This window comes from Lissotriton helveticus, chromosome 3_1 (assembly GCF_964261635.1).
Source record: "Lissotriton helveticus chromosome 3_1, aLisHel1.1, whole genome shotgun sequence".
NCBI lineage: Eukaryota > Metazoa > Chordata > Amphibia > Caudata > Salamandridae > Lissotriton > Lissotriton helveticus.
Window position 1 is genome coordinate 764,054,539 of NC_136061.1, and position 27,885 is coordinate 764,082,423.

The window sequence follows — 27,885 nt, forward strand, 5'->3', positions numbered from 1 at the left end:
TTTTCTGAACACAATGATAACAGCCTCCAGTAGACACAGACAGAAAAATTATTCACACAACAGAACAATCAACTACGAATGGAAAGTTCACTGGAATTATGCAATTGTGTGGCAGTGGCGTTTTCTGCATAGTTGTGGTTTAGCCACATTTACCATATAATACATCATCTACTGCATAATTTGAAGATTTTTAACAAAAAGAAATTTGTTTCTGGATCAGACAGATCAAACGTTAATAGAAAATAAGGCTACACATGTTGCCAAGCAATGAAAGACCTGTCACAAATGTTGACTGGTTACTTTTCAGATGCTTATTGCATTATCTGGGTATTAAGCTGGTACTAATGAGGCAAAACCTTTGCCAAGACTGTGTTAATAGGTGAAAAACTACAAAATAAAGAAGTAATACTAAAAAACAATGCATTACACTGCATCATTTTCCTTATCTTGCCACACAATTTGGTTCTCCCTTATCTCAAAATTCCAGTGGTCCTGAATAATGGTGGCAATACCACTGTTAACACAAGACCACATCAGCAGGTAAAAAAGTACTCTCCTAGAAAACACTTGAGCTACTTCAAACACTACGATTCAAGCACAAAGCTGGCCATATTAATTACACTCTAACTGAATAAAACACACAACAAGACAATCAAACATGCTCTGCCTCATGTAGCACACACCTGCCAAATCTTCCAATTTCTAAAAGATGACGGCTGGTCCCAGGGCACATGCAGGTAACTTGTGACTATCACCCATAACACAGCAGGGTACTTAATACACTTCTGCATATTGTAACCCTCAGGGCACTTCCAGCATATAACCTCTACCTACATAGTGCTACTCAGCCCCAACTTCGCATGCCATGGGGTACTCCTCTCAATACAACCTTTAGCAACAGGGTACTGCTCTTTCCTCAACACACACACAAGTGTACTACACTTGTATCTCTTGCGAAAAGATAATACTTTCCCCCACATCTGCAACACTTGGACACACACTTCCAGCACATTTCTCCAGAATAACCTGCATATTGGAACTAGACCCTCTTCCCCCAAACTGCTAACTACACTCCATATGGAGTCGAAAGAAAATGCTCACAATACTTGAAAAACAACCTACATGTGGATAATTTGAATTTCTCAGCCTGTTTTGAAGTACCAAGCAATCAGCACACCAATTCAAAAACAAGCACTGCATAACACCCAATCCATCTAGTTTAGCAATAGTAAAACGTTTATGTTAAACCTAATTTAAAATTCCCCTCCCCACCACCCTCCATGTTCCTTATGACTTGATTTTGTGTTTTTATTCTCTTGTAACCGATGTAACCAGTACAACTGTACACTCCATGTGTAGTCGAAAGAAAATGCTCACAATACTTGAAAAACAACCTACATGTGGATATTTTGAATTTCTCAGCCTGTTTTGAAGTACCAAGCAATCAGCATACCACAAGGAAACTGCAATTCAAAAACAAGCAATGCATAGCACTCAATCCATATAGTTTTGCAATAGTAAAACGTTTATGTTAAACCTAATTTAAAATTCTCCTCCCCCACCACCTTCCATGTTCCTTGTGACTTGTTTTTGTGTTGTTTATTCTCTTGTAACCAATGTAACCAGTGCAACTGGTTATGTACGCCACATCTATGTAAAGCTATCTGATACCTCCAGGTCTAGTTAGTGCTATATAAAACTCTACAAATAAATAAATAAATAAACTGTCTATGTACTCCACATGTATGTAAAGCGCTCTGATACCCCCGGGTCTAGTTAGCGCTATATACAACTCTACAAATAAAAATAATAACGAGAAGAAAATGCACAACTCGTTCTGTGTACATATGCCCCATTCCCTTGGGGGTGTTTAACTGGCCCTCGTGGCTGCCGACCCAATGGATCAAGGCTCCCTCCCACTTGTTAGTTGGCAGATGGTGTGTGGCAACTGAGCAAGGGATAGAGGAGGGTTTGAAAATTAATTTAAAAAAAAGAAAACGGGATGGGTGAGGACACAACATATGAGCTTAGGGGGCTATGGGAAGCAACACGAAGGGGCAGACAAGGTATAAGCGACACAGAGAGTGGGGGAGGATTTGACGGGTTGTAGAAGCACACGAGGGAGAGCACGACACCTGGGGGGGAGAAGCACGCAAGGGAGAGAACATCACTGGAGGTGGAGAAGCACTCGAGGCAGAGAGCTGAAAAATACATGCAGTCTCATGGGGTGCTTGCCCATTAATGAATAAGTAGTTCCATAAAAGTGAGCACTGGGAGGATACAAGTCAGACAGTCATAAGGATCATATAGAGGCAATTCTCCGGGAGAGATACACAAGAAGAGGAAGGTGCCCCATCCAGTAAGAAGCAAGCAGTGACATAAAGCTTTAAATGAGGCTGATGTTGGAATCTTGTTAGAATTTAGTTCAGATTTGGGGTCTTCTGATTTGGGTGCACTACATTCCCCATTATCAACGGTAGGTGTCATTTCCTGTATGGGTTTGGGTAGAGATTCAGCTTGATGAATGTTGTATCAAGGGTAAAATTGCTCTGCACTTTCTTTCCCAAGTGGACATGCATTTTTGTTGAAGTACTTCTGTCTGGGTGAGGTCTTGCAGGTCTCATAGATGTTTGTGTGGCTGAGTGAGTGTTAGCATGGCCTTCAGTGCTTTGCCATGTGATGTGGGTTGCAACTCTTGGATGCCTTCCATTCGAATTCCTTTGTTGTCATCTGTTCATGCCCACTTAGATAGGGGGTAGGACTGAGAGAGAGAGGGGGAGAGTCAATTACAGTGAGAGAGCAAACACTATATTTTACTATTGCTTTGCTATTGCTTTGGGAGTGCTCTGTGTCCGTAAATTGATGCCTTCATATTATGTTTTTGCATTTGTAGTTCTGCATCATTGTAGTGCACTTCAGAAGTAGGCATGTTATTGTGCAATGCCAGATAGAGTGTGAGGTGTGCATGCCCGCTATTTGGTAATGCATGTGTTGATCCATTCTCAATGGACATTAGGCAAGATGTACGAAACTCTGGTTGCAAAATATTGGTTGCAGATTGTGACCTGTGTTGAATTTTGTGACCCGACATATGTGTTAACAGATCGGTTCACAAAGGAGTGAAAAACGTTACTTCTGCATTGGCTCCTTCCCAACAAACTTTCTTTATATTCACAAAAGGGGAGCAGTACCAAGCCACCTCTTTCCCATGGCAAATGGCTTACCACCTCGTGTTGGGAAACAGTAAAATTGTTACTACCGGATTTCAAGTGCAAACCATTGATACATAAAATAATAAATCACTCTTTTGAAGGGCTGCACTTGCCTCGCTCCTTCTACATACATAAAAGCGCTGCGAGGCCTCAGGGTAGTTCATGCCCTATATAAATGCAATTTTCATTTCATTTGTTATGTCCTTCTAAACCCATTTTGTGATTCTGTAACCTATTGATGAATTGCTAAATGGGTTTAGTCCCTTCCAAAAAGCCACTTAGTGGTTACAAGTCCTGTGGTCTAGCGAATCGCAGGTTTGCAATCTCTAAATGGCTTTGTACATATGGCACATTGTGTTTTAGGGATCTTTCCATGTAGTTTATATGAACATTTTCTTTTTGTTTGCTCAATTGATGCAAGTCTGCTTTTTCCTGATGACGATAGTTCTTTCCAAGTTCTCCATGGTGTCATAATCTTTTTAATAAAATTTGCTAAGTATAAATGATTATCCTTTCAGAGCTGAATCACGTTTGTAATCATTGGCACTTGTATTCAGTTGTTCAGTCTCAGAGTGAAGATATTGAAACTCCTTAACCAGGTGCAATTAGAAACATTTTTTTCGAATGATTTGCTAAAACTGGATTAGAGTATGTTTTTAGCAGTTGTGTTTCCCAAATATGTATTTTCCTATTAATTAGAGGCATTTATTTAGAAACCATACTGTCTATTTCAAATTGTAGATTGCATCATTTTGTTTTTTTCCCCAAGACGAAGAGAATGCTTGTAGAAAAAATGGGACGAGAAGCAGTTGAATTGGGTCATGGCGAAGTCAACATAACTGGCGTAGAAGAGAACACATTAATTGCCAGCCTGTGCGACCTTTTAGAAAGGATATGGAGCCATGGTCTACAGGTCAAGCAGGTAAAATCCATCTTTATTAGGTCTGGCAGAAGGAAGGACCTTTTTTTTCTTTCAAATATTTAAAATGCATAATATACATATATAGAGGGCTTTGGGTGAGCCTTCTTCAGCTTTTGGCTTCTTTAGTGCAGAGCCCTTCAGCCGTTGCCTTGAAACATTGCCAGTCACAACCCAGATCAACCCACAGGGTTATTTAAATCTCTTTGTCTTTCTGTTTTTTTGTTTGCTTATATCTTTGCACTCCGACTGAAATGCATGAAAGAGTCTATTTTAAATTTGAAACATGGTCAGCCATTACACCTTCACAATTTTACATCATACTTTCATGCTGTATACAAAGCAGTTTTTTTTTGTTACTGCATTAGGGCTATTTTGTATTTTTTTTTGTCGGCGCTTAAGTGTGAGCCTTATTCTAAGATGGACATCTGTGAATCCTCTTTCCTGCTGCCATTTTAGAGTCAGGCTTAGACCCGGCAGGTACCAAAAAACCCTAATGCAGTTACTTTGATAGAAAATATTGACAGATTTTTTTCCGCATCGGGGTTGTTATTGTAATAAACCTGGGGAATAAACAAATTACAAAATGTGCAGTATTTGCCAGGATCCTGCTCACATAGTGAGTTCAACTGGCACCTCCTCTCATCTGTCCTCCGCTTATCTCAGCCTGGTCTGGGTTTAGAGGTGCTGTAGCCCACATGTGAAAAAAGAACATTTGTTAAATGTAATAATCTGCCTATTTTGCATCTGTCCTACTTTATGGACAATGCAGACAGTTCAACATTTTCTGATCCCAGCACTGTATGTACATGCAGCAAATCTCGCATACTCACACTTGAGCATTTCACTGGCAGAAACCCACTTACCTGTGATGTCCATCTGTTACCGGCACCTCTTGATGATGTTTCGGGTGCTGTTTCAGGCTTGGAGGGCACCTGCCTGAGCCATTCTGTTCACCCCCAGGGCAGCTGCGAACTCCCGCTCTCCCTAGGGCAGCACATTCAGGTGAAAAACAGAGCAGCTGCTTTGAAGTCGCTCTGTGTTTTCACAGTGCAGGTGGCACCCGTCTGCACTTTTAAAGGGGATTAGAGCTCCCCTTGCAGACGGGTGCAGTGAGTGACTGCACCTGCCTGTACAGGAATGTCTGGGGCGATCCATGGGACCCTCTTTTCCCCCTCCAGAGGACTACCATGAGGGGGTGCACTGACAGTGCACCATCTTTTAGGTGGCGCACTGTCAGTGCGCCTCCTGACAGCTTCTTTGCCTCTGCGCTCGCATCTGTAATACGGCGTGGGCACAGAGGGAAAGGGATACCCTCATTTGCATTGGGCACACCCCCATGCAAATGGCGAACACCCCCTAAAGATAGGGATGGCGCTTTATGTGCGCCAGTCCTAGCGGTATTACAGAAGGGGCTGCACAAGCGACTGCGGCCCCTTCTGTAATACCAAAGTGCCCCAAGTGCGTAAAGCGGGAGCAAACGCCTGTTGAGCCCCTGGGGTACTCCAGTAATACGGCCCCAGAAGCATCTGGCTTAGAGGGGGAAGCAAACAGGCAGTTTATAAAACGGATGATGCATGATGTATGTTGCCGATACACATAGGGATGGAATGCACAGCTGGGGTCAATGGGCGGCAAAACCTGCTTTTGTGCTACAAGACGCCTGAGAGATTCTTTGGTTGCCAGTGTCATTAGCATGCAAACGCAACTTTGCTTTTATTCTGCTTAGTAATGTGAAGCTGTACCAACAGCCCAACATCCCTGAAGAAAATGGACAATCATGGGGCAGATCATAGCCTGTTTTTCCCCAGCCGCAGTGGGCTGAATAGCCCCTAGTTCCCCTGCAAACCATAGACACCGTCCTCAATGTTTTCTAACTAAGCAACTACTAATTTTTACACAGTCTCTCCTGACATTCCAGCACCTGAACCTTCTCCTTTCATGCCCTTGAAAGGCATTATATTTTTTCTCAGACCCTCCCCTGATCTTCAGGACATTCAGTACCAAGGAAGCAGCAAACCTTCCATGGCTCGCTGCAATGACCTGGCCAGATTCTCCTTCAGACAAATATTGGATTTAAATTCCCCTTTTTCCTGGTGAAGGAACAGATCATTTTCCTTGTGAAATTTGTAGCCTAAACAAGACTATAGAAGATAAAGATGTATAAGTATTGAGCTCCTCTCTTTTGGCCTTCAAACTTTGGAATAGCCTTCCCTTCATGTTTCACAACTGTAACTGTCACAAGTTTTCTTCCATCTTGTCCTTGGTGATGGGGGCTTATTTGACACACTTGATCCCTTTGTGGATGAGCCACAGAGACTGCAGCTCTGGAAAACTCCCTTATGATGCTACACTCCATATTGCCCACGGACCACTGTTAGATTGTTGTTCCCTTATTTGTAGAGTGCTCACATCACAATTGGCATCCGAGTTCTTGGAAGGGGAAACCATACTGGTATAACATAACACTGGGGCAGCATGCAGGTGAGTCAGAAAAACATCAGCAACGTTTTACGTCCTTCGGTGGTATATTAAAAAAGTCTCTCAAGACAGTGAAACTTTTGAAGGTGAGGGCTAATATATTTTAGACCAGTGTTAGGAATCTGGCTAGTTGATGTTTAAGTCCTGGAAAATCCTACAGGAACTTGGTTCATGTCAGAAGCTCTTGGGCTTTTAGAGGAGAAGAACAAAGCAGTATTAGTCTTCGCCTACACTTTACAGCGTATTTTCCCAATCTCACTGGTTGGGGAAAGAAGTACTAAAGAGAGGTTCCTGGTGAGATAAGAGATCTGTCCCCGCATCTTTTTAGCTCATGAGCATAAACTGATTCAGAAAAGGGGGTGGTGATGAACAGAGTGTCTGAATTAAGCAGACCACTCTTACCCAGTCCAAAGATCAGGGCTTGATCCATCACCGTTATTTAGCTCACTGCCCCATCCCAGCTCAGAACTTGGCTATATGCAAATTAGTCTGTCCCTGGCCCAGTGCATCATGGGAACAGGGCAGACCAAACTACCAAGCCAATTCTTCACCAGAAAGGAGACAAGCTTCCGGGGACCGGTTTCTGCCATTCCAGGCGTCGTCGGCCCGGCTTGCTTGAATCCTGATGGAGCAGTGAGCAAGGGACTCATGTCTGAGTATACCCTTCCACGCTTATGGTGGACAAAATGATTCAGAAAAGGGGGTGGTGATGAACAGAGTGTCTGAATTAAGCAGACCACTCTTACCCAGTCCAAAGATCAGGGCTTGATCCATCACCGTTATTTAGCTCACTGCCCCATCCCAGCTCAGAACTTGGCTATATGCAAATTAGTCTGTCCCTGGCCCAGTGCATCATGGGAACAGGGCAGACCAAACTACCAAGCCAATTCTTCATCAGAAAGGAGACAAGCTTCCGGGGACCGGTTTCTGCCATTCCAGGCGTCGTCGGCCCGGCTTGCTTGAATCCTGATGGAGCAGTGAGCAAGGGACTCATGTCTGAGTATACCCTTCCACGCTTATGGTGGACAAAATGATTCAGAAAAGGGGGTGGTGATGAACAGAGTGTCTGAATTAAGCATACCACTCTTACCCAGTCCAAAGATCAGGGCTTGATCCATCACCGTTATTTAGCTCACTGCCCCATCCCAGCTCAGAACTTAGCTATATGCAAATTAGTCTGTCCCTGGCCCAGTGCATCATGGGAACAGGGCAGACCAAACTACCAAGCCAATTCTTCACCAGAAAGGAGACAAGCTTCCGGGGACCGGTTTCTGCCATTACAGGCGTCGTCGGCCCGGCTTGCTTGAATCCTGATGGAGCAGTGAGCAAGGGACTCATGTCTGAGTATACCCTTCCACGCTTATGGTGGACAAAATGATTCAGAAAAGGGGGTGGTGATGAACAGAGTGTCTGAATTAAGCAGACCATTCTTACCCAGTCCAAAGATCAGGGCTTGATTCATCACCGTTATTTAGCTCACTGCCCCATCCCAGCTCAGAACTTGGCTATATGCAAATTAGTCTGTCCCTGGCCCAGTGCATCATGGGAACAGGGCACACCAAACTACCAAGCCAATTCTTCACCAGAAAGGAGACAAGCTTCCGGGGACCGGTTTCTGCCATTCCAGGCGTCGTCGGCCCGGCTTGCTTGAATCCTGATGGAGCAGTGAGCAAGGGACTCATGTCTGAGTATACCCTTCCACGCTTATGGTGGACAAAATGATTCAGAAAAGGGGGTGGTGATGAACAGAGTGTCTGAATTAAGCAGACCACTCTTACCCAGTCCAAAGATCAGGGCTTGATCCATCACCGTTATTTAGCTCACTGCCCCATCCCAGCTCAGAACTTGGCTATATGCAAATTAGTCTGTCCCTGGCCCAGTGCATCATGGGAACAGGGCAGACCAAACTACCAAGCCAATTCTTCACCAGAAAGGAGACAAGCTTCCGGGGACCGGTTTCTGCCATTCCAGGCGTCGTCGGCCCGGCTTGCTTGAATCCTGATGGAGCAGTGAGCAAGGGACTCATGTCTGAGTATACCCTTCCACGCTTATGGTGGACAAAATGATTCAGAAAAGGGGGTGGTGATGAACAGAGTGTCTGAATTAAGCAGACCACTCTTACCCAGTCCAAAGATCAGGGCTTGATCCATCACCGTTATTTAGCTCACTGCCCCATCCCAGCTCAGAACTTGGCTATATGCAAATTAGTCTGTCCCTGGCCCAGTGCATCATGGGAACAGGGCAGACCAAACTACCAAGCCAATTCTTCACCAGAAAGGAGACAAGCTTCCGGGGACCGGTTTCTGCCATTCCAGGTGTCGTCGGCCCGGCTTGCTTGAATCCTGATGGAGCAGTGAGCAAGGGACTCATGTCTGAGTATACCCTTCCACGCTTATGGTGGACAAAATGATTCAGAAAAGGGGGTGGTGATGAACAGAGTGTCTGAATTAAGCATACCACTCTTACCCAGTCCAAAGATCAGGGCTTGATCCATCACCGTTATTTAGCTCACTGCCCCATCCCAGCTCAGAACTTGGCTATATGCAAATTAGTCTGTCCCTGGCCCAGTGCATCATGGGAACAGGGCAGACCAAACTACCAAGCCAATTCTTCACCAGAAAGGAGACAAGCTTCCGGGGACCGGTTTCTGCCATTCCAGGCGTCGTCGGCCCGGCTTGCTTGAATCCTGATGGAGCAGTGAGCAAGGGACTCATGTCTGAGTATACCCTTCCACGCTTATGGTGGACAAAATGATTCAGAAAAGGGGGTGGTGATGAACAGAGTGTCTGAATTAAGCAGACCATTCTTACCCAGTCCAAAGATCAGGCTTGATTCATCACCGTTATTTAGCTCACTGCCCCATCCCAGCTCAGAACTTGGCTATATGCAAATTAGTCTGTCCCTGGCCCAGTGCATCATGGGAACAGGGCACACCAAACTACCAAGCCAATTCTTCACCAGAAAGGAGACAAGCTTCCGGGGACCGGTTTCTGCCATTCCAGGCGTCGTCGGCCCGGCTTGCTTGAATCCTGATGGAGCAGTGAGCAAGGGACTCATGTCTGAGTATACCCTTCCACGCTTATGGTGGACAAAATGATTCAGAAAAGGGGGTGGTGATGAACAGAGTGTCTGAATTAAGCAGACCACTCTTACCCAGTCCAAAGATCAGGGCTTGATCCATCACCGTTATTTAGCTCACTGCCCCATCCCAGCTCAGAACTTGGCTATATGCAAATTAGTCTGTCCCTGGCCCAGTGCATCATGGGAACAGGGCAGACCAAACTACCAAGCCAATTCTTCACCAGAAAGGAGACAAGCTTCCGGGGACCGGTTTCTGCCATTCCTGGCGTCGTCGGCCCGGCTTGCTTGAATCCTGATGGAGCAGTGAGCAAGGGACTCATGTCTGAGTATACCCTTCCACGCTAAGGACGTTTGCCGAGGTGTATCCTAGGTGTCTGGGAGGATGTTAGTGCTAGAAATGTGTAGGAGGTAGCTAAACGTATGACCATGAACTAATTTATGCCCAATGCATGCAACAGGATTTGTTCTTTCTCGGTTGTCAAGATCACACACTTCTGGCCATGATATTTTAACTGTGGGGCAGTTGGAGAAAGCCAGCAATATTTAGGAAGTGTCTGTTTTACTGTCAGCATATCTGTTTGTTGTCGTGCAGTGACTGCAGAAAGATATTGGTAGAATAGAATTTGATTGTTGCCGTATGGTGAAATCCTTCAGAGACTGTTTTTTCATACTTTCCTGGAGCCTGTACTTTTTGTTGTGGTATTGCAAGACTTGGCATCCATGCCACTGGACCCCCTTCCAACTCTACTACCCCAGCTCTGAATTGTGGCTCCCTTCTAGCATATGCAGAAAAATATAATTACTGCAAGCATATATATCTTCACTTTTAGAGTTCTCCTTTAAATTGAAAATGTGGCCATTGTCCCTTCTTCATATTTATCTAGTAACGGTTTGGATGGGGACTTTAGGTGAGCGACAACGCTGTAGCATGCTGCGATATCCTTCAACCCTAGAACCTACATTATGGAAAATTCTCAGAGGCATATTCATAATTGTGTGATCCTAGGCAAATATTGTATTTTACAGTCGCTTTTTCGTTTTAATGCAATATGAGAGGACCTTCAATTATGTGAGTTCAGAATTTCTGCAATACAATAAACTCCTTTGTTTGGTGTGATAGCCTAAACATGTGATCCATGAATAATAAGAATCTAGCCCACATGTAGGGTGCACATGAACCTTGACTTGCCTTTTAGTTCACCAATAGAATTGTCATCAGGGCGGGAGCAGGAACGTTTTTCTGTTTATGTTTAACAACTACTGAAGCATGATGTGGTAGTACACTGTAATTTACAAACTGCTAATTTTCCATTGAAGTGTCCACAAGTGTTCCCACTAACATACAGTTTTACTGATAAATCTATAGTGTAAACAATATTGTGTGGAAATTAGTTTTCAGCAAAAATATTTATCATTTTCACATCACCAAGTAAAGTGTTCTGATTTGTTTTCATCCCATTAAAGTCTTTGTTTCCATTACACAGAATTACAAAAAATGTGCTTTCCTAATGATTGAAATATATTTTGAAATATTAGTACAGTTTGTTTATAAGCTGTTTACATGTTTTGTGTTAGGAAAAAAAACATTGACATTCTACAGCCTTTCCTTTCGCACTCGTTCAGCACGATTGTTAGACAGTTCACTTTACAAAATCCTTTAACTTTGTAGTCAGATAAAGAAAAATAGACATCAAGCTCACATTTGACCTCTGTCGTTAAACACAGAGCAAATGTAACAAGATGAAAACAAGTATTAAAGGCATCTTAATTGCTAATTCAGCTCACTGAACACGACACCTGTTCTTTGTCAGTTCACCAGACCGGGCCAGTAGAGCCTAAAAATAGCTTGCCCTGATAAAATCTGACTCGCCTTAGCGAGCAGGCAAATAGAGGCTTAAGGCCTGAATATTCCTCCTTGCTGATAGACACAGCTCTTCCAAAACTTCTTTTGAAGCCCTGCCCTACACAAAAGGGTCCTGCAGTGCCCAGTTGGGAGCACACTCACAAATTCCCGTCGTCTCCTACTAGCCACCGCTGTGCACTGTAGTCCCATTCTCCATTTCACAAACGTACTTTCTTTGAGCTCCATGTTGTGAGGCCAGCGCCTTTTCTACTTAGAGGTCTTACCTTAGGCACGAGCTCTGCCAATCCAATCAGGATTTGCCCAAGCCCAACTGACTTCTGACCGCTTGCTGCGTTTGAATTGTGCCATGTCACAAATACTCTACAGGTCCACATCACTTACTTGACAAGGGCCCGCTGGTTCCATCCATATTAAAGGGATGCAACCTGATAGCCAATATTTAGCCCAGGTGGCAAGTAAGACCCAGAGCGATGTGACAGAGATTTTAACCGTGCTTGATTTGTGCCAGTAGTTTGCGGTACTCGGCACCTGCATTTAATTGCCAACAACAGCACTTATGGCTGTCTGCCACATGGTGGCGCTGTTTGTCTGATTTAGAGATGAGCACAACATTAGTTTATTAATTCAATTACATGTTTTTTTTTTAAACTTTAGTTATTGAATAAAATCACAGTATTACAGTACATGATTGAACGACACATTGCATAACATCAATAAACAATTCTAGGTCAGTACCAGTCGATATCTCTCAGGACACATCTCCCATATTTCCCATCAATCTCTCCTGTCTGTGCATTTCCATTTCTACCGTGGGCGACACACATATATCCCTCTGTAGGTGTTCCAGTGGGACCACTTCCTATCCCATTTCTTGGGGCACCCCATTGCCTTATATACCTCCGTCTCTGCCAGCATACACCGGTCCAATTCTTTCCCCCACAAAGTGACACTGGGCGGGTTTTTGTCTCCCCAACCCCTAGATACCTCTCTCTTCACCATTGTGTAACTCAACGCAGTAAACTGTTTTTCAATGTTTGTTAAGTCTGTGGCCTCCCAAATGTTCAGTAGTCCAAGTTGCGGGGCTAGAGTTATTTCTTTCCCTACTGCAGTGGACATATGAGTTGTGGCTCCCTCCCAGAGGGGGCGTACCTTGGGGCAAGTCCACAAGGTGTGGTAAAATGTGGCTTGCTGGCCACACACCCTTCCACATCTATCATCAGGTTTAGCTCCTATTTTTGCCAAAACTGTCCCCGTTATGTATGAGCGGTGCAATACCCTAAGTTGGATCAAGCGGAATCTTTGAGTAATGGCCGCCTCATGTGGGGACATCAGTGCTGATTGCCAGTCTTTGTCCTCTATAGGGCCTATATCGTGTTGCCAGCGTTCCTTGAGTTTCGGAAAGGTGTCTGGAAGGTTGTTGCTCTTTTTTTTATATGTTAAGTGGATCAACTTTGACCTGAGGGGACCATCAAGCAGGCGGTCTTCCAGAGGGGAAGATTCTGGTATGTCCGTGAAGGATGGAAAAGCTGTTTTTGTCTTGGAGCTCACTAAAAGTCAATATTGCTTCCTTCTTAACCAAATATCCCACCGTGGACAGCCCAATGAGGTCCCACTTATCAAACCCGGGCTGATACCCCAGCCTCCCCAGCTTCTGAGCGAACCAAAGTGGTGTGGCCAACGAAAGTGTGTCTGTCCAGCCCAGTCGAGACGTGACTAGGCGCCAAATGTCAAGCGTGTGTTTGGTCGGCCCAAAAAAGTTCCCTTATTTTTCCTATCAGTGGTGTATAGAGCACCTAAGTAACCTGAGCCGTCAGTCTGATACCTGTCTAGGGCATAAGCTGGGTCGTCCGGAGGATAGTATATCCAATGGTTAATAGTCACCAGATGCGCCGCCCAATACTAGCGCTGCAGTTCTTTGATGGCTATGCCCCCATCATACCAACTTTTTGTCAGTTTCTGCCTCGCGATCCTAGGTGCCCTCCCATCCCATAGCAGCGTGGTGATCTCCCCCTCACCCGCCTTGAAATACGAATCCGGGACTTTGTAGGGGCAATTGTGGAGAACATAAAGGAAGCGAGGAAGGGCCAGCATCTTAAAAAGCGCCGCCCTCCCCTCTAGAGTCAAGGGTAGGGTCCACCAATGTTTAACATCTGCACACAGACGAGTCAAAGGCGGGGCCAAATTTGAGTCGTAAAAACAGGCTGGGTCCATGGTAACAAAGATCCCCAAATAGCGAAAGCCGTCTGTGGCAACCGTTATCTCACATTGTGCTGGGAGACGTGGCACCGCTCCTTTCAGCATGAAAAGGACTGATTTGTGCCAGTTTATTGCGAACCCCGAGTATTTACCAAAGTTCGTGAAAATGTCCAGGACAACACTGATCGATCTACACGGGTACGCCAGGTAGAGAAGGATATCGTCTGCGTAGAGCGATATGCGGTCTTCCACATCATTCGGCCAGCGCATACCACGCACCATCACATCCCTACGTACCCAGGCCACGAGTGGCTCGAGTACGAGGGAAAAAATCAGCGGGGACAGCGGACATCCCTGTCTCATACCCCTACTGAGTTCAAACTGTCTGGATGTAAAACCGTTCACTCGCACCTGTCCTAATACCCTGGTATACAAGAGGCGTTCCCAGGCCACACATTTGGGGCCTAGCTCTGCCCTCCGTAACACCTCAAATAAATATGGCCATTCTTTGGAGTTGAACGCCATAGAGGCGTCTAGGGATAATATCGCCGCGTCTTCTTCTATGTACGGTCGTCTAGCCATGACGTTATGTACCCGTCGCAAATTGAGAGCCGTGTTACGCCTTGGCATAAAGCCATATTGGTCTGGGTGGACTAAGGATGTAATAACGGTCGCCAATCTATTCGCCAAGACCTTCGCCAAAATCTTCGTCTCCACATTTATTAAGGAGATCGGCCTGTAGGAGCTGCAATGGTCACTCGGTTTTCCTTGTTTGTAGATAACTACAATAGCAGGGAGGCGCTGGTCCAGGGGCAGCTGGCCCTTTTCAAAGCTCTCTTCATACATGGCTTTCAGATGCGGTATAGTTAAAGAGGCTGTAGCCTTCAGAAACTCCACTGGGACTCCGTTAGGTCCCATTGCCTTACCCGATTTAAGTTGCCCCAGAGCCTTGCCTATTTCTTCCATGGAGAAGTCTGCCTCTAGAATGTCTTTATCTGTCTCAGAGAGGCACGGAACATTACTGTCTTTAAGAAGCTGAAAAGAATCATCCGCTGTATAGCTAGTAGAGGGAGTGTACACCTCTTCAAAGTAATCAGCAAATCGTTCCACTATGTCTGCCAGGTGTGTTACCGTGTCCCCATCCGGCATCATCAGCCTATGGACCCACCTGGAGCCTTGCTCCCGTCTCTCCAGTCATGCTAGCGTCCTGCCTGCCCAGTCCCCTAGCTCGTAGAGTCTGTGTTGCGTCGTCTGATATCTGGCCAGTATCTGCTCCCTAGACTTTAACCGAAACTCATCCTGTTTCAGTGTAAATCTTTGACTAATGTCGGGCGAGGGATCTTGCGAGTGCTCACGCTCCAGGTCTATGAGGTCATTTTCCACCTGCCCCAGAAGTTCTTGCTTTTTGACAGTGTAGCTCGTCTTTAACGACCTAGCTAAGCCTTTTATCACCACTTTGGAGGCCTCCGAGATGATTTGCGAGGAGTCAACCGAACCTACGTTTTCGGTAAAGTAATTCCCGGTCTGTGTGCGGAGTTCGTCTTTAATATCGGGGATGCATAGGAGCTACGGGTTGATAACTATGGTGGATGGCAGTTGTCGTTCCCATTGCGTATATGTCGTCCAGACCGGGGAGTGATCTGAGATCCCCCTAGGCATCACCTTATATTGGGCAAAGTTTCCCGCTGAGGACAAATGTGTAAGGAAGTAGTCAATGCGCAATAGACTACGATGGGCATTAGAGAAAAAGGTAAACATTGTGTCAGCAGGATGTAGTGCTTTACCTACGTCTGCGAGACCCAGTGCCTGCACATAGTCAGATAGCATGTTATTAGCCTTTTCAAGGGATTTAGGTGGGCTACGGTAAATAGTGTCATCTAATGTCATATTGTAGTTTCCTCCCATGATTAGCACGCTGTCCCGTAGACTCGTCAGTTTGTTACCCAGGTCCTCTAGCGCCGTTTTGCCCAGAGCAGGTGGTAGGTATACCGAGATCAGATTATGATCTTTCCCATCCCACGGAGCTTCCGCCCCTGCAAAGCGGCCTGCCGTGTCCGTCCATGTCTTTTGTATAATGAGGGGTGTGGTCTTTTTTTCTAAGATTGCCGTACCCCTGGAACCAGTGGTGTAGTCTGCATGTGCCAAAAGTGTGTATCCCCATCTAGTGAGGGCTTTAGATTTGTGACCCACCAAATTGGTTTCCTGCAATAGGACCACATCCGGTGAGTGTCTCTGCAGGTATTGCTGTACTATGCCCTTTTTAATCTTGTCTCCCATCCCATTCACATTCCAGGACAGTACGGTCAAACATCGTTTACTATCCTGCCCCATGTCTGTGTGTCACCCCTCGTTCCCTCCGCCGGATTGTGTCTAAATAAGACAGTGGGCAGACCCGAGTATCTAGCAATTGTCGTTCAACAAACATGACAGCCATTTTACAGTTTGGATGTATGAAAGCCAGTAATTGGATAAACAATTTTCCTTTCGTGAAGTCACACAATCGTCATAGTGTAGCAACCAAATCATCAATAAACCAAGCTACCAAGAAACAATCTCCCCCCCCTCTCCCCAAACTCCTCCCCCCTCCCTGCCCGTGGATTCAAAACTACCCACCCCCAAACTTGGCAGAGTGCTTCTCCCCCTCCCCAAAATGCCAAAAATAACCGGGGTAGAGCATCTCACGCCCCCCCCCCCCAGCGACTCAGATCTTACATAACTGGAATTATAGCCACCCACTTTTTTCGGTGTTCCCATGAAGATACATCCAAGCGATTCATCAGTTCACAGCATAGCTTTGGGAACCCATTGTTAGCAAATCATACAGTAAATAACATCACCCCCATCCCCCCTCCCTCCGGTACCACTACTTGCGGTCAATCAGAAGTTCCAACACGGAATGTCCTGCTCCTGCTGCCCACGACCATAGGTCCTGTTCTTCAAGGTGGCTAGGGCTGTCTGTTGGAGCAATGTGGGCTGTCACCACTGGGGCCCCTCCGCGCTGGCCCGACACGCCTCGACGATCTCTCCTCTGACTTCCCACCGTTGACCAGCCCTCCATCCATTCCCAGACCACCTCCGGGAAGTCAAAAAACCAGGACTTGCCGTCAGATTCGATCCTCAGGCGTGCAGGAAACAACATTGCGTATTTAATCTCCCTGTCTCTTAGTTCTTTCTTCACCGCTTGGTAACTGTGTCTTTGAGCTTGAACCTTGGCCGTGAAATCAGGATAGAGGGCTACCTCATAGTTCTCCAAGGGAGGGTGCGAGCACGTCGTCTGCAGGATAATGTCCCTATCGCGGTAGTTGAATACCCTCACAATAATAGGTCTCGGGTGCGCTCCAGGTCTTGGTCTTCCCCCCGGCACCCTATGAGCCTTCTCAATCGAAAAGTATTTGGAGAGCGTCGCAGGTTTGAGGTGTTTTGTGATAAGGTCCTCCACATACAAATCCGCCGCCGCCCTCTGTGCCCTTTCCGGAACTCCTAAAATGCGGATATTATTACAACGGGCACGGCCTTCGTAATCATCAAGCTGCTGCGCCATCCTCTCCTGTTTCCTCTGTAGGTCAAGCATCTGAGTCTGCAGTTCTGAGGGATCCGTTTGCAGGGCATTAGTAACAATTTTCAGTTCCTGAACCTTCTTGTCCATCTTACGAAAGTCGGCACGGAGCAGCGAGACTTCCACCGTAACTGAATCCACTGAAGATCGCACTCCACCAATAGCTGCCATGACATCATGAAGGGTAGGCTCCGCGATCTGCGTAGATGCTGTTGCGTCACTTTTCTTTTCGGGTCTAGGGGAATCTCCTTTATCTCCAGACTTTGTCCACGTGAATTTGGCAATTGTTTCTGAGGATTCCCCCCCAAGGCCTCGATTCCCGGTCGCCATGATGGCCCGACTTCAGCGATCCAGCCGATGGGGCACGTGGAACAATCAGAGCCAAACGTGACCGTCAGTTCTTGAGCTTCTTTTCAGTCTCTTTATCGCAGGAAGGGCACGATTCTCCTCCTCCAAAACAGTCTTTGGGAGATTGTTCAGTGCGTCAGGCCTCCCCCCCCCCCATCACTCTGGGACCTTCCTCGACTCACAAGCGCAATCCCATTTGAGAGCTGTGGGCTCAGCACTGATTCCAGCCAACACCTATAGGAGGCAAACCAGAGTGTCCGTTGTCGCCTATTCTTTCCCGACCACCTTCAATTCTCGCTAACCATCGCAGTTGTCAAGCCATAGGGTCACAGGCCACATTAGCTACTGTCACTTGATGCTGTATGCAGCGTAGCCCATCATGTTCCGCCGCATGCACCTCAAGCCTCATCAATGCAGACAGTACAGTGCGCCAGGGTCCAGGAAGGAGTGGAAGGCCAGCACCAGCAAAAAAAACCACGGGGCCCTCGTAGCAATCAGACGTGCTCCTTATGTCAGTTCAAAAGCAGGGTCCCCCACTGCTCCATGCCCTCCACCTGATCGCTCTCAGCATGCCCTCATCTGGGCCTCCGTAGTCCAGGCACTTTATATTGGGCCTTCCACACACTCAACTCCAAAGCCAAGTCCCCTAGCACCCGGTCCACCAACAGGGTGTGTCCACATTCACCGTGGTTCCTGCCCCACAGCCGCTGGCACTAGCACCCAGTATTGGGGGGGCGGATACAGGACCCCATTTGTCGCAATCTTCGAGATCGGGTCGGGAACTTCAATACCGCCTCTCGTCCAGGCTTCAGCACTATGTCTCCTCTGGGCCGCCCCTGCTCCTCTCAGCGTTTATTCCGGTTTCCTGGGCATTCCCTGCCCAACCACAACAGCAGTTCGTGGCAGCGGTGACCTGTACATGCGCAGGACAGCACCTGGAATCTCCGCAGGCACTGCTGCGGTCGTGTCTGCTTTCTCCTTACTCTAGGCCCCGAAGCCAGGGTCTTGCGTCAATGCCCTGGCAGCCATTGTTGCGGCCAAGCGTATCCACGATCGCTCCCGGCCACCAATCGGTCTGCGGCCGTCGACGCATGGCGCCACACCAGTCGCGGACCCTCAGCTCTTCTGTCACATCTCTCTGCAGCCCACAGGATCAAGGAGCGGACCCTTTGGCCTTGAGGAGCCGCCAATAGCCCTGCGGATGGGAGATCGGCAACTGCTCCGCCCCTTGCTCAGACACCTTCACCGCAGCAGAGTGGGCACCCGGAGGGGGTCCCGGGATGAATCACTGTGTTTTCAGATACATTTTTTATCAGGATGGCAGCGGATAGCGGGGGATCATCGCCAGGGAGGTAAGAGCTCTGTTAGGCTGCGGCCATTGCGGTTGGCTGCTTGCCACGCCCCCAATTCAATTACATTTTAAATGACTGATACCTTGAGTCCGAGCTATTCGTATAGCTTTGGGTCCTGGAAGAGTCCGAATTTTCACACTTGTAGGTGTATGATTGTTAGACGTTGTGTTGGTATTGTCACTGGTAGCGGCAATGGGTAGTGCGAGCTGAGGTACCCTACTGACGAGGTCCTGGGCACTTACTATTTTACAAATTAAGCAATGAATTTTCATTTTAGGTGAAAGTCTGGATGTTTTCTTTTTAAAACAAAATAATAACCCATCATAATATTCATTTGTAAATCACCAGTTTGCCATATTGGCTTTACTGACATACGAAAAATGGTTATCGAATAAGCAGTCTGACTTTGTCAGTCACATGCATCTCCCACTGACATGACTGAAAAGACCAAAAAAGTGAGTCAATGCATTTAAGGAATCCTGGTCTGAATTATACATGTAGATGTTAATTCTGTAAAGTATTTCTTTCTGGATGAAAGAAATTCCTTTCTCCCATGAACTGAAAAGCAGCTAAATGACTGAAATATAAAAGGAATAAAGAAAGACATTGAAGGTCCTTTGGCTGACCCCCAGATTTATCTATTCAGCAGAGGCTAAGGTCCTTGCTTCTCTGGCGGATGAATTCCTTCAAAATTTAGATATCCCCACCTTTGTGGCAAGGATGCGTGCCATCGTTGGTGCTTCACTGAAGGCACTGATCCTTTGCCGAGTAGGCAGCTTGTTTGTGAAAGTTTTTTGTATTTCAATAAACTTCAAAACGGACGTTACTGAAAAACAAAAAAATCAGTTGACCTCATACGCTGGAGTTTTTCTTCCAGTTCATTGGGTCATTTTTAGGTCTCGTCTAGTGTTGCAGTACTTGTGCTGCTTGTTCTGCGAGATCTATTGTCGTCAAGTTGATTTCGGAACTGGGGTTTAAGCCCCACCCCTCTTTTCTACTGGCTGGCGACATCGTTTAGGCTAAACGCTGGCTCGTGATTGTAAATCGGGCTTTTTGTTACCACCCTTTTGCCTTTTCGGATGGCCCTACTGGACTGGCTGACTCCATCTTTGTTTGTCGTGACATAGGAGGGTCTGCTGCTCATAGACCATCCATCCATCCTCTTCAGTAGCATCATTCATACATACGCTCTTCATAGACCATCCATCCATTGTCTTCAGTAGCATCATCCACACTACTGAATCCATGTGATTCAATAGCATCACATGGTCAAGACTGTCATTGAGTGGCCACAGGGACATAGCTATAGGCTGAGGAAAGACCCTAAGAATTAGCAGGTTTTTATCATATGGTTGATGAATAGGTAGAGGAAATTCTTTATTTGGCCAGGGTGCAGGTTGACAAACAAGCATTTGAGATGCAATAGGTCTCGCATTTACGTGAGTTTAAGTTATTGGCATTGTAAATGACAATGCGTTTCAAAAACCAAAACATAAATAAAAGGCATTGTCATTTACAATGCCAACAGCTCAAACTTGTGTAAATGCAAAAGCTGTTGTATTGCAAATGCTTGTTTTTTCTTGGTCCTGAACATCAAAAGATGACATTGGAAGGAACATCCTAAATATGACAGACTTTTTGACACACATTGACTAACTCGCCCTGTAGCGATCGGCTGTTATTAAAGGCTTCCAATGGTGGAGTCAGCTGAAGCCCCACTAGTTGAAACCTGGTGCTTTGTCTACTTCTAAATGATGAAACTACAGGTTTGCAGGACATGGCATTTAACACTTTTTGGCAGCTGTCCTTTATTTGCCAAACTCTAAATGCCCCCTTTGTTTTTTTTTCAGTTAACAAAATTATTGAATTATATAAAGCAAAAGTAGTAACAATTTCTGTTGCAACATTCGTAGAATTTCTATAAAAAATATGAATCTATGTGACAAGAAAAGACATGCACTTTCTTTGTAATCTGTCCCATCATGACTTTGTTTTCTTTTTTATTTGACTTCATAGGGAAAATCAGCATTGTGGTCCCATCTACTACATTACCAGGACAACAAGAAAAGAAGAGTTATGTCTGGCAGCTTGGGAAGCTCAGGTACATGTTGCTGCTATTAAGATAATTCTTAGAATACGTGGGAATGAGTGGGATGAGTCAGTGGTGAATATAGTATCTCACATAACAATGGTGTGGAATGCCTCCCTGTTAGAAGCTTATGTTTGTTTCACCCACTTGTGCTGGTTGCAGACTATTACAACTTTGATTAAGTCTAAAGGATTTTTTAAGGCTCGCGCCTGCGTTGCAGTGCGCAGCGCTGTTCGCGCAGCGAGAGCCCTTTTGTATGGGGTTTTGAAAGCTGCTCCCACGCTCCTGCGTGTGAGCCGCTTTCCGCGGCTTCCATTGGCTTTCGTGTGCTTTAGCCATCACGCAATTGGGAAAAGGCGGGCGCATGTCCTGCCTTTGCTCCGCCCATTCCCGACGGTGGCTAGCAAGCGCAGCAGCGGGCGTTTGCCTCGCTGCCGCGCTCGCTCCCCCACTCCTTTGTGGTGCGCGCGCATCAATAGTTTTTTTTATGTTTCGCCGCTCTGGTTCTTGTTTAATTAATGTGCTTGGGCGCCGCGCTGCCTACCAGGGCGCCCGGTTTTATGTTTTTGAAAATGTTTTATGTTTTAGTAACGTTAGACTCTCCCATAACCTTAAATCTCCCCTTAAACTACATGACACACTCTGCTCTTCTGCAAGCCCCCTCTCCAGACGGCAAGCTGCAGATGAGCAGGCGGGAGACATCACGTGAACGAGGCCCTTTATCTAGACCTGTCCAGACAAACAGCGGTAATTCATGATTTGAACGTGAAAGACTCCGGAGCGGAGGGGGTGTCTGTAGTGGCGTGAGCGGTCGCTCTATGGAACAGTTCATGCCTGGAGCTTTCGTGTATTGCGGGGGTGCTGTCTGATCCAAAACCCCCCAGGGCAAGTCTCATATTTGACTCGTGCAGGGAGAGGAGGTGAGGCAGGATGCCCCCGCTGCCCCCTCCCCCGCTGCCCACATGATCCTTTCGCCGCTGGTGCTCTCCCTCCGGCCTGGCCAGTCTGGCTCCTTGCACAGGCCCTCCGTCGGTGGAAGACAGGGCGTAGGACGTGTCTCCCCTTCATAGCCCTCCTCTACCAGACGACCCCCCCCTTTGTCCAACCTGTGGCTTCCTTCCGCTTCCACCATCCCCTGGCATCTCTTCTTTCCCTCCCACCAGGAGCTGGCGTTCAAACACGTCCGGTGTTCACGGGAGAAACAGCTTGGAAAGTGAATGCAGGCAGGTCCTCCGGGGGTTTTGAGGATGCTGGCCACTGGACACGTCGGGGTTTTGCAGGAGCAGGTTCGAGGGGAGACAGGCCTATAGAGCTGGGGCCAAGTCAGTCGGTGTCGTCCTTTTGTTAGCTCTGCACGGCTTCTCGTCCTTCTTCTTTTCCTTTGGTTACTGGATCTGAGAAAGGAAGGTTCAGGGTGTCCCTAAATACTACATTTAGGGGTGTTTCAGGTAGGTAAAGGGCAGGGACCAGGGGCTCCCTTCCCTGGGGTGGGTACACCACTATTCTGTCACTCTCTTGTGGGAGGGGGGCAGGAGCCTGTCCCTGGTTGGCTGGGTCCCCCATCCTCAAGATGGCTGGGACTCGAGGTTGTGCTTCACTTCGCCTCCCCCACCTTAGGGGTGGAGATGGCAGAGGTGGGCACACCTCTCATCCTCACTTTGTTTTTCCCGCCGGTTCTCCTGCCCAAAGTGGGGGGTAGATCCGGTGGGGGCCAGTTGCTGGAAGCAGCAAATGGTTTGGGGAGGCTCACAAAGGTGGTATGCCTTTGAAGCTTTCCCTTCTTGAACCCTGCGCATCCTGGGGGAGGAGGCTTGGCACCTCGTCCCAGGATGTGCATTGTTTCAGGCCCCCGAGAGCAGCAAGCTCTCGACCCAGGAGTCCAGAAACATGTCTGGTGGTGGCAGCCTGAGCAGCCACTCAGTCAGGTCACTAGGAGTTGGTCTTGTTACAGCAGGCATCTCTAAGGTGGCCTCTGTGGTGCACTTTACATTAAATCCCACACTGGCATCAGTGTGGATTTAGTGTGCTGAGAAGTTTGTCACCACAAACTCCACAGCACCATAATGGCTACACTGAAGACTAGGAAGTTTGGTATCAAACACCCTGCACCATATACTCTTAATGGTAGCACTGCACTTACAGTGCCCAGGAATGGACCTGGGTACTGTGGGGTTACAGGGCTTATGCACCTGTACTCTCACCACTGGCATAGGGCACCCACCTAGAGGGGTGACTGATGTAGGCTAGGGAGGGTTTGTTGGCATGGCACACAGGGATGTGTAGAGAAAGAAAGGGAGGTCCCCTAATAGTCCAATCCGGGACGGGGGAAGTACATGAAACAAAAAAAGTCCCTAATAACAGTAACGTTCTGTCAGAATGTGAGACAGTCTATCCAACAATGCTGGTAGTCAAGTAAGTGCACAAATCAAAAGGAACTAATAATGCTACAATGTCAAAAAACAACACTACCATAACAAATATAATTAAAAATTAACAATAACAAATCATATATTGCAAAGAGAAATTTATTCAATACAATTATGTACATATATCATAAAAACATTTCCTAAAAAATATTTATCATTGTGGAAAAACAGTTGTCGACGCAGCATTTCGGTATTTGATTAACACCTTCAGGACAGTTTTTCTAGATAGTGAAAAGCAAACAATTAATAACTTTTTAAAAATATTTTTTTTTACATCTTATAGAAATTGACATTGAGCTTATTATTGACAAACAACATTTCTTTTTTTGTTCCTTATGATTAAACATCACAAATATTTAACATGACTACCAGCACAGACAATTTAAACAGTAATCGTTAAATATGACATATCAGTAGACATAAATATAATAATTATCTACAGGGAATAGTCAACTTTCTTATATAAGAAAGTTTCATACATACAGTCTACGTACCTAAACACGTCAGAGGTGATGGTAGACTTCAATTATCCACCACTTCTGGTGAATAAAATCGTTGGAATTAAAAACACGAAATGAGAGGCAAATGATGACCTTCTCAGGGGATTCGACCTTTAATAGGAAGAGAAATGTAAATTTCATCTACTGATTGTACTATAATCGTTTATTGCAGTATCACATTATGAGAGCCTTTCTAAATATAAAAAATGTACCTTATAATGCAAGATATTCGCAGTGTATGTATGTACACTGGAGCCACTGTGGATTTATATATTCATGTACTGAAAAAAAGGGATAGTGCGTATTCATTTTTCTCTGTGTGATAGATGTTATGCCCAAAGGTTACAATTCGAAGTTACCAGAACTTACCTAATAAAATTATTAGATGAAACTAACCCTGCTGGCGTGATTGGATTGCTGAAGCTAAGCTGATGTTCTATCTTAGGAGTGCGTCAGCCCAGCCGTGGGGTCATAGACGTCCGCCTGGTCTGGCCTTTGATTGACCACCTATAAGTATATAACGTTTTGTATAATTCGCGTTTTTGTCTTTAAAAAGATGGCTATGTTGGTTCTTTAGGCCTCATGTTATATTAAATATTTACTTCTTGTGTATTTACTCGCAGAGACCAATTATGTCTTTCGTGATATTATCGTTATTGTGCAATTAACCTTAACGTTTTCTTGTTAGTCGCAATGCGTTACCCTACGTCACTTGCACTCTCAACGAGTATAGTTGAAATTAAACGTTGGGACTCTTTTAGCCACAAGTAATCTATTGTTGTATTCAGTGTCCCCACTCGTTGCTGTTACACCAAAACACAATACAGGGTCTGAAAAAGGCATATCCGTTCAGTGGTAGAGGTTGCTTTTCCAGGCAGTGATTCGGATAATACTGCTGCGGTGCTACCATATATATTACGGCAGTATTGTGGGGCCAAGTTGTACTTGATAAAACCCCTGTTCATCTGCAACTAATAGCATGTTTAATCACGCTGTCGAAGATGCAGGCAAGACACTTCAGCATCGAGGGACAGATCGCCGTCGAGATGACAGCACTCTCCGTCGCACAAAAGTAAGTCGACGTCGAGACATACATCAAGCTCGAAGTATGCTTGTCCCAAGAAACCTGGCAAGCACCCGTCGACCTCGAAACATCCGTCGTCGGTGAAGAACACTCCGCCACCTTCTCGGCGGTTGCGTCGAGGGGTTCGCCGGCGAAGACTCTGCCGAGAGCTTACTGTCTGACGACGTTGCGATCTCAGTCGCATTCGAGGCGCTCAGCTCTGAGAAAGTCGACGACGAAGAAGCGCAAGCAACGATCGACGTCGAAATCTCCTGTCCACCCGCATGAGCGTTCGTCATCGAGGACAACACCGAGATCTTCGCAGAGATGAGAGTCTTCCAGTATCTCGCCGCCAAGGAGATCGACGTCGAAGACAGCACAGTCGGTGTCGTCGAGAATTCGGTCAACGTCGAGAGACAAAAACCCTGTAGTTGTCTCGGAGGAGGTGATAGAGAGGGCGAGGTCGACGTTGAGGTCAAGACGTTCGACGTCGAGAAGTCCTTCATCATCCTCGGCATTAACATTGTCCAGATTCCGCCGGAGGGCTCTCTGGTTGCGGCTAAGAAGTCACATCCTTTCAATGTTTCGCCAAGAGGCTGGAAGGTATCGGACATTCAACAACAGTGGGTGCTGGTCATGGAAGTCCTGATTCAGATTACTCTCGCCCCTACTCTCCATCGAGAGTTTCAAGGGGTCTTCCTCCAACAGCGTAATCGCTCTCCGAAAAGAACCCAGAGAAGGTCAAGGTCCCCATTCTCCCGCCACAAGAGGTCCAGAGAGCGGTCTCACTCGCATCCTGATTCCTCTACCAAGAGGAGGAGACGAAGACCACCAACGTGGTCCACATCCACCAGATCTTCGATCAAGCACTGTTCACCAACTCTGTCTGCAACACCACCATCCAGAGTGTCCCCAACTGACGACATCAAAATCTTCACTGACTTTCTCTGCAGAGGGGCCAAGAAGCTCAACATCAGTATGTCGGCCACGACGGACTCCACATCTTCTATCTTTTAGACTTTACACCATCAATCGTCAAACAGGTCTCTACTGCCTCTAGTCCCAGGCCAATAAGAGCCTGCCATGCAGACTTTCTTAACTCCTTCTACAGTGGGCGCAGTATCAGCTCCTATTGCCAAGAAAAATAAAGCCCCAGATCAGGATCCGCTTTTCCTACATTCTGATACCCCACCAGACTCTGTCATTGTGGCGGCGGCCAGGAAGGCACACTCTGCGATATCGTCCTCATCAGTCCCTCCCGAGAAAAGGCAGCAAAAATATGGATTCACTGGCAAGAGAATGTGTAATACCTCTGCATCCGTTATGAAAGTGGCCAGTGCCTCAGCTTTCCTAGGGATGTACAATAGGTCTCTCTGGGACTCCGTTGCCAGATTCACAGACAAACTCCTGAAAGAAAACCAGCAGGACTTTCAGGAGATACTGTAAGAGGGGGGCTTGGTGGCGAACCAGGTGATAAGTGCAGCTGCAGACTCATCTGATCTTGCCGCACATGGCTATTCGCACGGCATCTGTTCCAGACGCTCGGCCTGGCTGCGTCTCACAGGCCTGAAACCAGATGCCCAACAGAGGATTGTCAACCTTACGTTTAATGGGTCTTCGCTGTTTGGGTCTCACGCGGATGATGAGATGGCCAAAATGAAAAATTAATTGGACACTGTGAAGGCGTTGGCCTAGAGAAGCGGAAAGAATTCCGCAAACGGTTCCGTCCCTACGACAGGCGCTCCTTTCAACAGAGAGTTCAAACTAGGGGTGGGCGGAATTTGTGTAGTCGCGTTACGCAAAGCTCCGTGAAACAGTAAAAAATCTCGGCGGGCACGCAAAAGTTCAGCGAACACGCAGGATTGCTTGTACCGCCTGTTTGCGATGCTTTTTTCCTGTTCGCGAACGCTGTTTGCGTGCTCGGGGAGAAATATCTCACGAGCACGCATTTTGAAAGCACAAACAAGCAAAAAATTCGCGAAGCCGCGGATCACAGAATTTTTGGCAATTCCGCGTTCTCCACGGAACGCAAAATTACCCAAATCCCACAAGCGGAATGGAATTTACAGCCCAGGCCTACTTCAAACCCCTCAGTGGCCATCCCAGAATCAGCAGCAGGTCGCAATTCCATCAAAGAATACCTGGTAGAGGTAGAGGAAACAACAGGCAGCAGGCTTCAACTGCTAAGCAACCAGCCAAACAATGAGCAGAGGCTTCCTCCGTGCCCGTTAGCCACTCCGGTAGAAGGAAGTATCACTTTTCATCTGGAAGAGTGGAAGTCAATAACAAATGACAAATGGGTGCTGAATATTGTTCAAAATGGATACTTGCTGAGGTTCAAAGCCCCACCTCCATTAGTTCCTCCGCAAAGAAGATCCAACCAACATCACCTACTGTTGCAAAAAGAGGTGGACAGTCTTCTACTAAAAAACGCCATAGGGTATGTTCCAAAGCAACAGCAAGGGCAATGATTTTACTCTCGCTACTTCCTGGTTGAAAAAAGAGGACCGACCAGAGAATACTGACCAATTCTCAATCTGCGACTCTTCAACAGATTCATCGGCAAGGCGAAATTTCGGATAATTGCTCTGCACCAGATCTTTCCTCATTTACATCAGGGAGACTGGATGTGTGCTATAGACTTGCAGGGCGCCTACTTCTATATCCTGATGTCCAAAAGACATCAAACGTTTCTCCGCTTTCAAGTAACCCATCAGCATTTTCAATTCCGAGTTCTGCCATTCGGGCTCAAATCAGCACCCCGAACGTTCTCGAAGTGCATGGCGGTGGTGGCAGCA

The 27,885-nt window shown here is 46.6% G+C and overlaps 1 protein-coding gene across 4 annotated transcripts in view; it reads left to right on the forward strand.

Moving 5' to 3' along the window:
• Positions 1–27,885, forward strand: part of DENND5A (DENN domain containing 5A) — a 349,938-nt gene that overhangs the window by 171,108 nt on the left and 150,945 nt on the right. For all 4 annotated transcript variants that reach the window (XM_078680968.1, XM_078680967.1, XM_078680969.1 and 1 more), the window contains 2 exons: positions 3,982–4,134; positions 21,026–21,110. In XM_078680968.1, the coding sequence (XP_078537094.1) occupies positions 3,982–4,134; positions 21,026–21,110 (238 nt within the window). The remainder of the gene's footprint in view (positions 1–3,981; positions 4,135–21,025; positions 21,111–27,885) is intronic.